At 64.2% G+C, this 12,535-nt stretch overlaps 1 protein-coding gene across 1 annotated transcript in view; it reads left to right on the top strand.

Annotated features, from left to right (window-relative positions):
• The first annotated feature begins 339 nt into the window (after positions 1 to 339).
• The window catches only part of LOC133750566 (kinesin-like protein KIF19), a 38,884-nt gene continuing 26,688 nt past the window's right edge, over positions 340 to 12,535 (top strand). Inside the window, exons 1-11 of the mRNA XM_062180136.1 lie at positions 340 to 451; positions 584 to 663; positions 771 to 869; positions 1,798 to 1,878; positions 4,471 to 4,581; positions 6,077 to 6,164; positions 6,867 to 7,003; positions 7,173 to 7,298; positions 8,202 to 8,396; positions 10,893 to 11,045; positions 11,422 to 11,544. Of these exons, the coding sequence (XP_062036120.1) occupies positions 340 to 451; positions 584 to 663; positions 771 to 869; positions 1,798 to 1,878; positions 4,471 to 4,581; positions 6,077 to 6,164; positions 6,867 to 7,003; positions 7,173 to 7,298; positions 8,202 to 8,396; positions 10,893 to 11,045; positions 11,422 to 11,544 (1,305 nt within the window). The remainder of the gene's footprint in view (positions 452 to 583; positions 664 to 770; positions 870 to 1,797; positions 1,879 to 4,470; positions 4,582 to 6,076; positions 6,165 to 6,866; positions 7,004 to 7,172; positions 7,299 to 8,201; positions 8,397 to 10,892; positions 11,046 to 11,421; positions 11,545 to 12,535) is intronic.

Here is a 12,535-nt window from a genome sequence, read left to right as displayed (position 1 = left end):
TGGCAGAGGCTGGTGTGGCCGCTGTGACCTTGGCTGTCACTGGGTCTCAGGCGCTCTGCCTCCACCCTGGCCCCGGCGTGCCTGGGGCTCTGCTGCCCTTCCGCTCCCTGGAGTCATTCCATCGGACTCGTCAAGCTTGAACCGCGAGGATCCCGTCCTCGTGTGATCTGCGCCCAGCGCACGCTGAGCTCCACGTGGGCCGTGGCACTGTGCCATCCGGCCTTGTGTGGCCTCAGCCCGCTGGCACCACCTGCTGTGGCTGGGTGAGCTCGCAGGGCTTGCAGTGGAAGAGTTGAGCACGGCGTTGAAGCAGCAAACCCCCTCGCTGACAGACCTGCAATGGCTCTGGACGGGGGCTTTCGCTTTGTGCTGTGGTTGCTAGTGTTTGTGGGGAAGCTCCAAGGCCACCATGACCTGCCTCGTGTGAAGGGGCCCCTGGGAGAGGGGACAGGTGCAGCCCCGCCCTCTGCCCCGGAGGCAGGTTCCAGGCAGGCTCCCTGTGGACTAGAGGCGTTCTAAGGGGAATACATAGACCGAGGGCAGCATGGTGCATGCTACGGCCCAGAGGGTGTCCTGCTCCCAGGGACCCATGTGTACCACGTGGGCTGTCCCCAGACCACGGAGAAAAGGAGTGACGAGGCTGGTTTTGCAAACTGGATCCTGGTGCGTGCTCCGCCCCCCCCCCCTCCCCGACCCAGCTGACGTCACCTGGGCGGGGCAGGCGCGATGCTGAACAGGTCTCCTTGCCTCCACCTCTCCCAGGATAGCAGAGTCCCAGCTGCAAAGCCATCCTGCCAGGCTGCCGGCCCCTCCCCGCCCGGGGCAGCCCAGCGTTGAGGGAGATGGAGCCCAAGGACCAGCCGCTGGTGGTGAGCCCCCTTTGCTTTCCCCCAACCCGACTGCAGCACTGGCACTGCCCCTCAGCTAGGGTCAGCCCTTCCCCCGCGTTCTGGGCCCCAGCGTGGCTACCCCACCTTCCTTCCCTGGGACCCAGCGTCACCCTCTGCTGGGACTATCAGCCTGGACCAGGGCTGGCCCCATCCAGACCCTTCTGCTGGGTGAACCACGGCCAGGAAATTGCCCCAGACCCCAAGCTACCGTTTCCACCAGAGTCTCAGGGGAGAGGGAGGGCAAGGGTCCCTTCTGGGGTCTCAGGATAGGGGAGCAGAGTACAAGGCAAAGTCTCCTTTTTAAATGTTTCAATATTTATTTATTTGAAAGAGTTAGAGGGAGAGAGAAATCTCCCACCCACTGGTTCACTCCCCATGTGGCCGCAGCCAGACTGAAGCCAGAAGCTTGATCTGGATCGCCCACCTGGGTGGCAGGGGCCCAAGCACTTGGGCCATTTTCCACTGCTCTTCCCAGGCCATGAGCAGGGAGCTGGCTCAGACGTGCCCATCTGTGACTTGATCCGGTGCCTGTGTGGGATGCCAGCGGCACAGGCAGCGGCTCTACCCGCTACGCCACAGCGCTGGCCCCGGGAGTCTCTGAACTGCTCTCCACCTGTCGGAGGGCTGGAGCTGGATTCACGGCCCTGTAGCTGCACTGGTCCCTCGGCCACTGTGCTCCAGATAGGTTACTCTCTGTGCCGTGGCCTCCCCGGCCCTGGAATGAGGGGAACCGTCAGCAGAGGGTCTTCCAAAGGCTGCTGCTTAAACATCTGCAGCGGGTGTTGGGACGGCGGGCACTGGCGAGAAGATGCAGGCGGCATCCAGTGTGGGCTGGGAGTCTCGTGCTGGAGGAAGGGGGGTCGGCCATCCAGGGACCCTTGGCCCAGCTGCCCCGTCCTGCCCGCAGGTGGCGCTCCGAATCCGTCCACTCAGTGACGCAGAGCTGCAGGAGGGAGCCACAGTCATCGCTCACAAAGTGGGGGAGCAGGTGAGGCTGTGCGCGCCGTAGCTGTGTCAGTCGCTCCTCGCTCACGCCCCGGTAGGCCGTGTCCTGGGGTAGAGCTGTGACAGACTGGGGCCCCTACCACCCGACTCACTGTTAGGGTGGGGATAGTGTCACAGGGGCCTAGAAGGGTCCGAGGCAGTGACCTTGGAGCAGACCCCGGAGCAGGGCGGCTGGGCAGTCTGGTCCCCAGGCCTGCACCAACGGCCCAGGACAAGAGGCAGTGGATAGTGTCTAGGGCAGCTGGCGTAGAAGACAGGGCAAAGGTGCCGAGCTCCCAGGACAGGAAGCAAAGGAGGGAGTCGGTGTTAAATGGAGGGGGTGGTTTGGGGGGAAAGGATGTGGCCCTGTGATGCGCCCACGTGGCCATAGTGGGGAAAGCTGGGTGTGGGTCTGACAGAGGCGTGAGCCGTCCTGGGAGGCTGGGCGTGGGCGCTGCGGGGACTGGGCTGAGGTCGGCAGCTGGGAGTGGCTGGGGCCTGCTGTCAGCCTCACGCACGCAGCTCGTGTTTCTAAGTTTCTAGAAGTCGGGATGCATTTCACGTTACATCAGATTCTTCTGCTTTTTTTTTTTTTTTTAAGATTTATTTAATTATTTATTTGAAAGGCTGAGTTACAGAGAGACAGAGAGAGAGAGAGCGAGAGAGAGGTCTTCCATCTGCCGGCTCATTCCCCAGATGGCCACAATGGCCATACGAAGCCAGGAGCCTGGAGCTTTCTCTGAGTCTCCCACACGGGTGAACACTTCTGTCGCCCGTCCCTTGCTGGCAGCCATCCCTCTGCTTCCTGTCCCTGTCCATCCTGGTTGTCCCCTCCAGATGGGGCCTCACAGCAGGTGCCCCTGCACCTGGCCCACAAGTCTGATGTCCGTCACGTGGCGCTCACACTTTATTCTCTTTACTCTGCGTAGCTTCAGACTGATCCAGAGGTTTCCAGAACCCTACAGCCCAGGAGCCCTCGTGCCGGGTTTTCCCTTAAGACCACAGTTGTGCTTGCCTGCCCAGGGATGTGGATTCCTTACCCCGGGCCCCTTGGAGAAGGTGGCGGGCGAGGCCGCAAGGCCCCTCGGCAGCCCGCGCTGAGCGAGCGTTCCCACGGGCGCGGTGGCTCCGGATCCGACCTCAGCACACACTGGGGAGCCAGAGGCTCCGTGCTGCTTCTCAGTGATGTTCTCGTCACACGCAGAGATGTTTCTGTGCACGATCCAGTGTAGCTTTTGTGTGTGTGTGTGTGTGTGTAAAAGATTTATTTGAAAGGCAGAGAGAGGGAGAGACAGCGTGCTACGTGCTGGTTCCCTCCCCAAGTGCCCACAGTGGCCAGATCTGGACTGGACTGCAGCCAGGAGCCAGGAACTCCATCTGGGCCTCCTACGTGGATGGCAGGGTCCCAGCACTGGCCCATCATCTGCTGCCTTTGCAGACACATCGGCAGGGAGCTAGGTCAGAAACAGAGCAGCTAGGACTGGAACCGGTGCCCAGTGTGGGATGCTGGCGGCGGCTTAACACGCGGCGCAACAACACCGGCCCGGGAGCGCCCTGGCCGGCTGGGTGTGTTACCTTGCTTCCCGCCCAGGGCTGCTGCTGCAGGTGTGTTCTTTATCACCTCCATCTTGCAGAGGAGAAAGCCCGGGCCCAGGGAGTGGAGGAAGCCGGTTCCAAAGCCTCCCAGCTGGTGAGCAGTGGAGCCAGGGCTGGGAGGCCAGGAGCACAGGCAGTGTGGGGCAGCTCCCCGCTTGCCCCCTCCTTTGTTCCTCTCTGACTCTGCAGCAGGCGACAGCAGATGGGAGAGTCAGGCTGTGTCACGGGGCAAGTGCTGGGCAGGAGCCAGGAGCGGCCCCGGGGACCTGGCCCCGCCCCCTCCATTGGCTCCCCAAGAACCTCAGGCAGCTCTTGTCTCCAGGGGCCTCCGTTTCCAAAGCTGTGAACCGAGGGAGGGTTGTGCAGGGCTCCAGCTGCGCCCCCTTGGACTCCACACTTTGGGTGCCCTGACCCCGAGGCCGGCCCCCAGTCAGGGTGCTGGCTCCTGATAGCCTCACGCCCCACTTCGTTCCCTGAGAAAGGCTCCTTCAACCCTGTGTCCCCAAGTCGCTGGTACACTCTGCTTCTAATGATGTATTTATGTGAGATCAGAGGCCCTGGGGCAGCCAGCCTCAGAGGAATAGAGGGGCAGGGGGTGTGCAGGGCCTTTCCTGGGGGTCTCACGTACCCAGCGTCCTCAGTAGCAGGCAGCCCCTCCCAGCAGGCTGCGGGGTTCGTCAGGGCGGGACACGCCGGACTGGGGCGGTCACCGCGCCCTGTGCAGAGCAGGAAGGGGCTGTCCCCCAGCACGAGGCGGCTGTCTGCGGAGGGCGTGGACCTGGGTACTGGGCTGCAAGCCTAGAGGGTGCAGCTGTGGGAGATGCTAACTCCAGAAAGCAGGCAGAGAGGGGTGGGTGGGGTTCCCTGGAACTCCTGGCTGGAGCACAGAGGCCTGCAGCCCTTCTCAGAGCCCAGCCAAGCCCAGCTGTGGTCATGGCGGGAGCCCAGCCTGGGGCCCGCAGGCCCTGAGCAGCCCTCGTCTGCCACACGTTGCCCCCAGGTGCTGGTGCTCACGGACCCCAGTGAGGACGCGGAGGACCCACTGCGTGCCCACCGGTCCCGGGAGCGCACCTTCATCTTCGACACCGTGTTTGACCAGCACGCCTCCCAGGTGCCCACCCGTCCCCTTCCTGCGCGGTGGGGCTGGGCACACCGTGGGAGGACTTCGCAGCCAGGCGGCCTCGTCCCGGTCTTTGCTCGGGGCTTCTCCAAGGAACCAGGAGGTTGTGGGCAAAAACCCATCACGAGCCTATGGATAGCAGGTGGCTCAGTGGGCGCAGGGGCCGCCAGGTGTGGCCTGGCGAGGGCCTTCTCATTCCTTCGCTGGACAAGGCAATGCCCACACTGCCTGTATCCTAGTCAGGGAGCCCGTGGAGAGGGGTGTGCCATGAATGCATGCTGTGGCGCTGCCAGCCTGAGGCTCCCGGGGCTGTGGTGGCCACTGAGGGCCTTTCTGCCTGCCTGAAGAGCAGGCGAGGGAGGGGCTCTGGCCGAGCTGTGTTGTCACAGGAGAAGGACCTGTGGGAGGCCACTCGGTGAGACCCAGGGCTGGTGTCGGGACCAGCACACACCCAAGGGCAGGACGCTGTCCCACCTGCCACCTGACCCTCACTGTGGGGACCCTGTTCCCATCGAGGTGGGGCGAGTGGAGGACACACACCTGACCTGGGCAGGTGGGGCTAGGGTCCAGGCAGTGCAGGGGATGGTCCCATCTAAGGCCTGCTTGGTGAAGACAAAGCCCAGGGAAGGACACAGGACCCCACGCTTAACGGCAGCTCCTGCTCCCAAATGACTGACCCTGGCCCCATACCTCTGATTCCAAGCTCAGCGGAGCTGCACCACCCGCCAGCCAGGGCCACGGGCAGTTAGTTGAGATGGAGAGCAGGGCCCGGCATGGGCACCCAGGAAGTGCAGCCACACCTCGCACACCGGCCCTGGGGTCCTGTGCACAGGGGCTCACTGCTCTCACGCTCACACACCGGCCCTGGGGTCCCGTGCACAGGGAGCTCACTGCTCTCACACTCACACACCGGCCCTGGGGTCCCGTGCACAGGTGCTCACTGCTCTCACACGCTTACGCGCTAGCCCTAGGGTCCCGTGCACAGGCGCTCACGGCTCTCGCGTGCTCCCACCCACCACTGTCTCTTGCTGCCTCCACTCACATTGTGCCAGGCTGAAGCTTCTGTCCCTGGTCCCAGTCGTGCCCATGACAAGCTGTCTTGTTGCCATCACAGACTCCCACCCTGTTGGCACCCTCTAGCCCTTCCTTCTTGGGTCTCCGTCCCTGTGGGAGCCCTAGAAAAGGCTCGCGTGTGTTGAGTGCCTCACACGCACCAGGCCTCAGCGGGGCTGTTCTGCACTTTCCTGTGTAATTCTGCCTCAAACCACCCTGTGAGGCTCGGCATGGCAGGGGCAGTGCACCCACAGCTGCGGCTGCAGGGCTGAGTGTGGAACCCAGGGATGGTCGGTGCCCACGCTCTTATAGCCCTGTCCGTGTGCATCCCTGTGCGCGTCCAGAGGGCGGGGACGGGACGGCAGGCACCGCCCACTGTCCTCCGTGACTCAGCCTGGGCTGTCCGTGTGACTGTCCCCCAATCCGTCCGCAGGAGGAGGTGTACCGTGCCACTGCCCAGCGTCTGGTAGAAGGCGTCATCTCTGGGTACAACGCCACGGTCTTTGCCTACGGCCCCTCAGGTACCATCCAGGGCAGGTCCCCGAGTGGGAGCGGGGCTGGGGTCGTGCAGCTCGAGCAGCCCAGGGCACCTGCTGCCCACGCTCCTTTTGGCCTCTGGGCAGCCCTAGAGCTGACGTCCCCACAGTCACACAGGTATAGGGGGTGTTTCAAGTGTGGATCCAAGCCCACACTTCGCTGCTCTGGCAAGCCACACCTCCTGTCTGCACAAAGCTGGGCCACCTGTGGCGCCCCCAGAACCAGACTTGCACAGCACAGTCCTGCCTTGTGCCCGCTGTGCAGGCCCTGACAATCCTCATCCCAGCCTCAGCTTGCTGGCCTGGGGGGAACCTCCTCCATGGCTGGCTCCGGGAGGCAGAGGATTTGGTGTTTGCACGTGTGGGGCGGAGAGGGGAAGCGGGAAGGGAGACGTCCCCGGAGGCACCTCCTCGGGAAGTGGGATCTGTTCGTTTTCTTAGTACACCGACGCTCAGGTCCTTGGAGTTTGGAGAAGCAAACAGAGGCTGCCACGGTTCTCCTGCTGTGGTCCCACCTGCTCCCGCGCGCATCCTTTTTGTCCCCTGCACGCAGCCTCTGTTCCACAGGAGTCACCACGTTGTTCCATGCTTTTCCAAATGGAGAACAAGTGCCTCAGAGAGCCAGGGCCATGGGCTTCTCTGAGTCCAGGCGGGGGCCCCCAGGCAGGTGTCTCACTCCTCCTGCAGGTGCTGGGAAGACACACACCATGCTGGGCATGGACGCGGAGCCCGGCATCTACCTGCAGACCCTCACTGACCTCTTCAAGGCCATCGAGGGGACCCGCGATGTCACCGACTGCAGCGTGTCCATGTCCTACTTTGAGGTGAGCCCGCCCTCCTGGCCCAGGGTCTGGACCGCAGGACGGGCGTGCTGTGCCCCGGGCAGCTGGGGGCGGGATGCCCTGGGCACTGCGTGTCTCCCTCGGGGCTGAGGTTTCTTGTAGCTCCTTCACGCCAGTGAACCTGGTTCCTAACCTTCCTGCTTCACTGTAGATCTACAACGAGGTGATCCGGGACCTCCTGAACCCGTCCTCTGGGTTTCTGGACCTGAGAGAAGACGCCAGGGGCAGCATCCAGATTGCAGGCATCACGGAGGTCTCCACCTCAAACGCCCAGGAGGTGGGCGCCCAGCCATGGTCGCCACACACACCTGAGCCCAGAACCCCCTGGCTGGAGTCTGCCGAGCAGGGACAAACCCGTGGCCTCTGGTCTCCAAACGTCTGGACTTGGTCTGAGGGGGTGCCAGACACCTGTGCCTGTGTCTGCCCGCCTGGCTGGTGCTCAGGGCAGACATCACTAATCGACAACACACTCCTCCCTCCAGCTCCAGGTGCAGGCTGGGAGCCTTTTCAACCCAGCGCCCAAGGTGGCCATAGCCCATCAGAGGCGGCTCGGGTCTGGAATCCATTTGCCACCCCTGCTCCTGACGATCACTCCTTTAGCAGACAAGCTGTACATGTTCCTGCAGCCACCTCTGGCCTCCGCCGGCCCAGGCTCGACGCTGCCATGGGGTGGCCTCCTGTCTGCCGAGGCTCCTCTGGCCTCCAGAGTCGTCCCGGCTCTTCCTCCTCAGCCCTCCCTGGCCGTGTGCTCCACCATGCCGGCTCAGGTGTCAGGACCCACAGGCCCTTGGCTTTGTCTCTTGTGGGCTTGGGCTGGGGGTGGCCCTAACAGCGACTCTGTCAGTCTTCTCCCCGCCTGTACTCTGCCGTCTGGCAGAGTGTGGTACCCAGTGGGTGCCCAGAGGGCCTCGTTGGCATTCCACAGCTGTACCACACACGGGTTTCAGCCCCCGCCAGCTCCCACACGCCATTCTGGCCGCCTGTAGAGAAGTCCTGGGGGGGGGGGGCTGCTCAGAGCTTCACAGAGAAGAGGTGGGCAATCCACTGGTGATGTCTGCCACTGGTGGCGGGAGGAGGACACAGGGTGTCTGTCATTCCTGCTCCATGGGTGGACGTGGAGCACTCCTGGCCCCAGCCCTCCGTCTCCTTGACGGCTGGCCCACTTCTGCTTTGTCCTCAGATCATGCAGCTCCTCACCAAAGGCAACCGGCAGCGCACGCAGGAGCCCACGGCCACCAACAGGACATCGTCCCGCTCCCACGCGGTGCTGCAGGTCACCGTGCACCAGCGGAGCCGTGGCGTGGACCTGGCGGAGGAAGTGCACGTCGGGAGGCTCTTCATGGTGGACCTGGCGGGCTCGGAGCGGGCGGCCCAGGTGCCTGCCCCCATGTGCCTCCCCTCCCTTTCAGATGCCCTGTGTCCACCCGCTCGGCAGTGGTCACCCCTTGAGTCCGTGAGTAGGACCCAGAAGAGCACCCAGCTTGGGGATGAGGAAGCCAGCAAGTGGGCGTGCGTGGGTGCAGGGCATGCCCAGGGGCGGGCTGCACCCACACTCACTGGGGAGCTCAGCATACCTGCGGGACCACACGTGGGCCAGTGGTAGGACACCAGAGGTGTGAACTCGCGTCTCAGCTGTGCTGAGGCTGTGCGAGTCCGGAGGGGGCGGGGTCTCTGGGCGGGCGTTTGGGGCAGGGAGCCAGCATGGCTGTAAGGAGGATGGCTCAGGCTACTGGCTGACAGCACGGTGGCTGCTGGGGAACCAGCCCCCCGCGCCCTCCCCCGGGCCCCCGGGTCCTCTGTCCTTGGCTGCTCCTGTCGTGGACGTGGTCATTGGGCTCCCTGGCGGCTGCCCAGTGCCTGAGCGTTCCTTGGGGACAGGGACCCAGCTGGGCTGTGTGAGAACAGCAGTAATACAAGCACGAGGCATTCCCCATACCCTGCAGCGCGCCAGGCACTGAACACTCACAGGCGGCCTCACACCTGTGTGACCCCGTGGCGACACAGTGACTGGCTGTGCACGGAGATCTCGGGCGGGGCATCGGAGCTGGGAAGCCGGCAGGTCTGGCCACAGCCCACACCTGTGTCTCTGCCGTGTCCTGCTGCAGCCAGAGGCTTGAATGACCGCCAAGACTCCTCCTTCGCTCACTCCCACCCAGTGCCCAGCCCCCCCCTGGCTGCCCGTGCTGCGTGACCAACCGCTGGCTGACCAGCGCACGCTGTTGTAAAATAACAGATGAGTCGTGACCAAACTGCGGGGGTCAGGGAACAACCTCCACTGAAAACGGCCGTCACAGCTCCCGGGGGAGGGGCGGAGCTCGCCACGCAGGCCACACGGGAAGCGCCAGGGCCAGTGGGGGCGGGGAAGCAAGGGGAACACGGGGTTTCCAGGGAGGAGCTGGAGGCGGTGGGTGGTGTGGCGTCGGCTGTTTGAACCCTTAGGGGCTCTGGGCCCAGGGTTGACCCTGGGTGCCTGTACTGGCTCTGGGTGATTAGGGCAGGTGGACAGTGGCCAGAGCGCGAGAGCCACGTTTAGGGAGTGACTGGGGCGCGGGCTCTGGGCTTTTGGGGATGTGGCTGTAGGTGAAATATGTATGCACAGGTGAGACGTCAGTGTCTCCAGGAGTTGGCTAACCCCAGGGTCAGGGTCATAGAGTCCTCCAGGTGCCAGAGCCTCCGACAGAGACATGACCAGTACATGGACACATGTGGGTGCAGAGGGCTTCCCACAGACAAAGCTGAGTGAAATGGAGGAGATGATGCTGGGGTCCTGGGCCGGGGCCAGCAGCCCAGACTCCCGGCTGGGCCAGGCCCTGTCCTTGGAGGCTGTGTGGAGCCCTGCCACTCTTGGGCTTGGCTGTGAAAGCCGGCACTGGACGGGTTCCGGGCCCTGAGGCCTTGCTCACTCGGCTCCACCTCCCGCGCTGGGGCCACCGCTTCTCTCTGGGCCCTGGCTTTTCAGTGTTCACCCAGTGGCCGGGGCAGGTTGTCTGGAGGCCCTTTCTCTCTCACACGTGTCACTTCTGCACAGAAAGTCACTTGCCAAGGAGCTGCAGAAAGGCCCCTGGCTCCGTGACACAGGCACACAACGTGTGTACTGCCCAGCCCTAGGCCACACCGGCCGAGCGAGTGCCGCCACGGGCTCCCACTTGATAGAAGTGGAGGCCTCCTCCCTCGCACCCCTGAAGCCCTCTGCCTCACCCGGGGAGGCTGAGACGGGCGGGAAGCACAGCCCAGGACTGGGGCACCGGCCGCCAGAGGCAGTGCAGGCCGCTCTCAGCCACGCCCCGCTGACCCTGCTAGCTGCCCTCAACAAGAAAGCATCAGTGCTGCTGTTCTTGTTTCAGACACAGAGGGGGAAGGGAGCAGGGGAGGCTGGCCTCCCAGGGACCGTCCTCCGAGGCTCGCCACCAGGGACACGGCCAGCGAGAGCGCCATGGCCGCCCTGAGGGCGTGCACACTGCTGGGCAGCAGGGCAGTGGGAGATGGGCAGGAAGTGAACGGGACGCAGTAGGAAGGGCAGGAGCCTCAGGTGCCCCCCTAGATCGGCCACCTGCAGGAGGAGGACACTTCCCGGTAGGGGATGGACCCCTCTGGCGTGTAAGGCTGCTCTTGCATTTTTGCCCTGCGTGGGTTTCTCTGGAGCTGCTCGCACCTCATTTAACAGCCGGCTGGGTCTCAGCAGGACCCTGGCCCACAGAATCCTGTGTCACTCCTATCTCCTGCTCCCAGGGGCTCATGGGTGTCACCAGCACGCGCCAGGCCCAGCCTCAGTCCCCCTCGTCGCCCGGGAGGGATGCGGATTCTGTCTCTGGGCCTCATCCCTGCAAGCTGGCGTGGGAAGGACCGAGCCGCCCGGCCTCTCCCCCTGCAGACCCAGAACCGAGGCAAAAGGATGAAGGAGGGCGCCCACATCAACCGCTCTCTGCTGGCCCTGGGCAACTGCATCAACGCGCTCAGCGAGAAGGGCGGCGGCCGCGCGCAGTACGTGAACTTCCGCGACAGCAAGCTCACGCGCCTGCTGAAGGTGGGCGCCGCGGAGCATCCGCGGAGCATCCGCGGAGCATCCGCGGAGCGGGGCCGGCCTCGGGAGCTCACCTCCTCCCCCAGGCTGCCCGTCCCTCCGCGGGTGGCTCTGATGTGAGAATCCCTCTTGATACTGAGTGCCATCACCTCCACTGCGCGGCAGGGCGGGGCACAGAGGCAAACAGAGCCGGGGTGAAGGTCGCGGTGCGTTCAAACCCTTGGCCTGATCTGCCCTGCCCCTCTACAAGTCAGTGATGGCGCCCTGGGTTCCGGCATCAGCTGCCCTCCCCAAGGTGGGGGCAGGAACCCTGGGTCTGGTGATAAGTGGGGGGTGGTGCAGCTCCCACCCCCGCAGCTCAGAGGCTTCCCCAGAACAGGACGCCCTGGGCGGGAACAGCCACACCATCATGATCGCCCACATCAGCCCGGCCAGCACCTGCTTTGAGGAGTCACGGACCACGCTGCTGTACGCCTACAGGGCCAAGAACATCAAGACCAGGGTGAGCCTCCTGCCGGCTGCCCCCTCGCCCGCTCCCTCGGTGGCTGGCTCGTCATTCCCTCACCCACTAGGTCCCTGGCTCACTCTGGGGGCTGTGGGGTGGCTGCTGAGACGGACCGCTGGGTCTGCCCCCTGCTCTGAGCTCCAGCTGGGGGGCGCTGCCCGCATGCGTGAGCCCTCTGTGCCCCAGTTTCATCGTCTCTGAGACGGAGGGTGGAAGTGACAGCAGCCCCGTGTCCTCTGCCTTCCGCGTCCCAGCGCCTGCGCCATGCTCCTGCACACTGGGTGAGGGGCGCAGGGTCACACACCCTCTGACGCCGTCGGGGAGGGTCCTCCCACCTCATCCTCGCCTTGTGGCTGCGTCCCTCTGGCCCTGCCTGTCTTCAACGTTCCCTCTTCCCCAATGGGGACACCTGGCAGCGGATTAGGGCCTATCCCAGATGATCTCATTTCGGGGTCCTTGCTCACGTTAGCAAAGAGCAGACTGGCCGTAGTGGGGGAGACAAGGTCACTTCTCCAGCTGGTGTTGGGGCCAGAGCACCTGGCTCCAGGGCCCAGGCCTACCCCACTGTGCCGGGCTGTCTGCGCTACTGCCCTCGTCTGAAGGCTGGGTCAGATAAGTTGTGCGAAGACTCGTGAGATGGTGCCCACTGTCCACTTCGTACTGGACATGTGACTGGGCACAGCCCGTGAGCACCATGCCACAGTGGTGGTTTTATCACAGTCATTCGTCAGCAAACCACTGGCCCTTCCTCGTCCTCTCTGGGCTAGGCACCAGCTACTAACAGAGAAAAACGGCGGGGCCTCTGCTCCCACAAGCTCCAGGCCTCGCAGCGGGCTGGGGGGCCGGGTGGGAGCGTGAACTCACGCAGATAAACAGGTGCCGGCTAGAGGAACGCCAAAGCCCGCCGCAGACACAGCACAGCCGTGTGTCTCGGTGGCAGACGGGCAGCGCTGTGCCGAGACAGATGTGGAGGGCAGGCCCACAGCGA

The sequence above is a fragment of the Lepus europaeus genome, chromosome 21 (assembly GCF_033115175.1).
Source record: "Lepus europaeus isolate LE1 chromosome 21, mLepTim1.pri, whole genome shotgun sequence".
In the NCBI taxonomy this organism is placed as follows: Eukaryota; Metazoa; Chordata; class Mammalia; order Lagomorpha; family Leporidae; genus Lepus; species Lepus europaeus.
The sequence above is the reverse complement of the archived record's forward strand: the minus strand, read 5'-3'. Positions and strand labels throughout refer to the sequence as shown.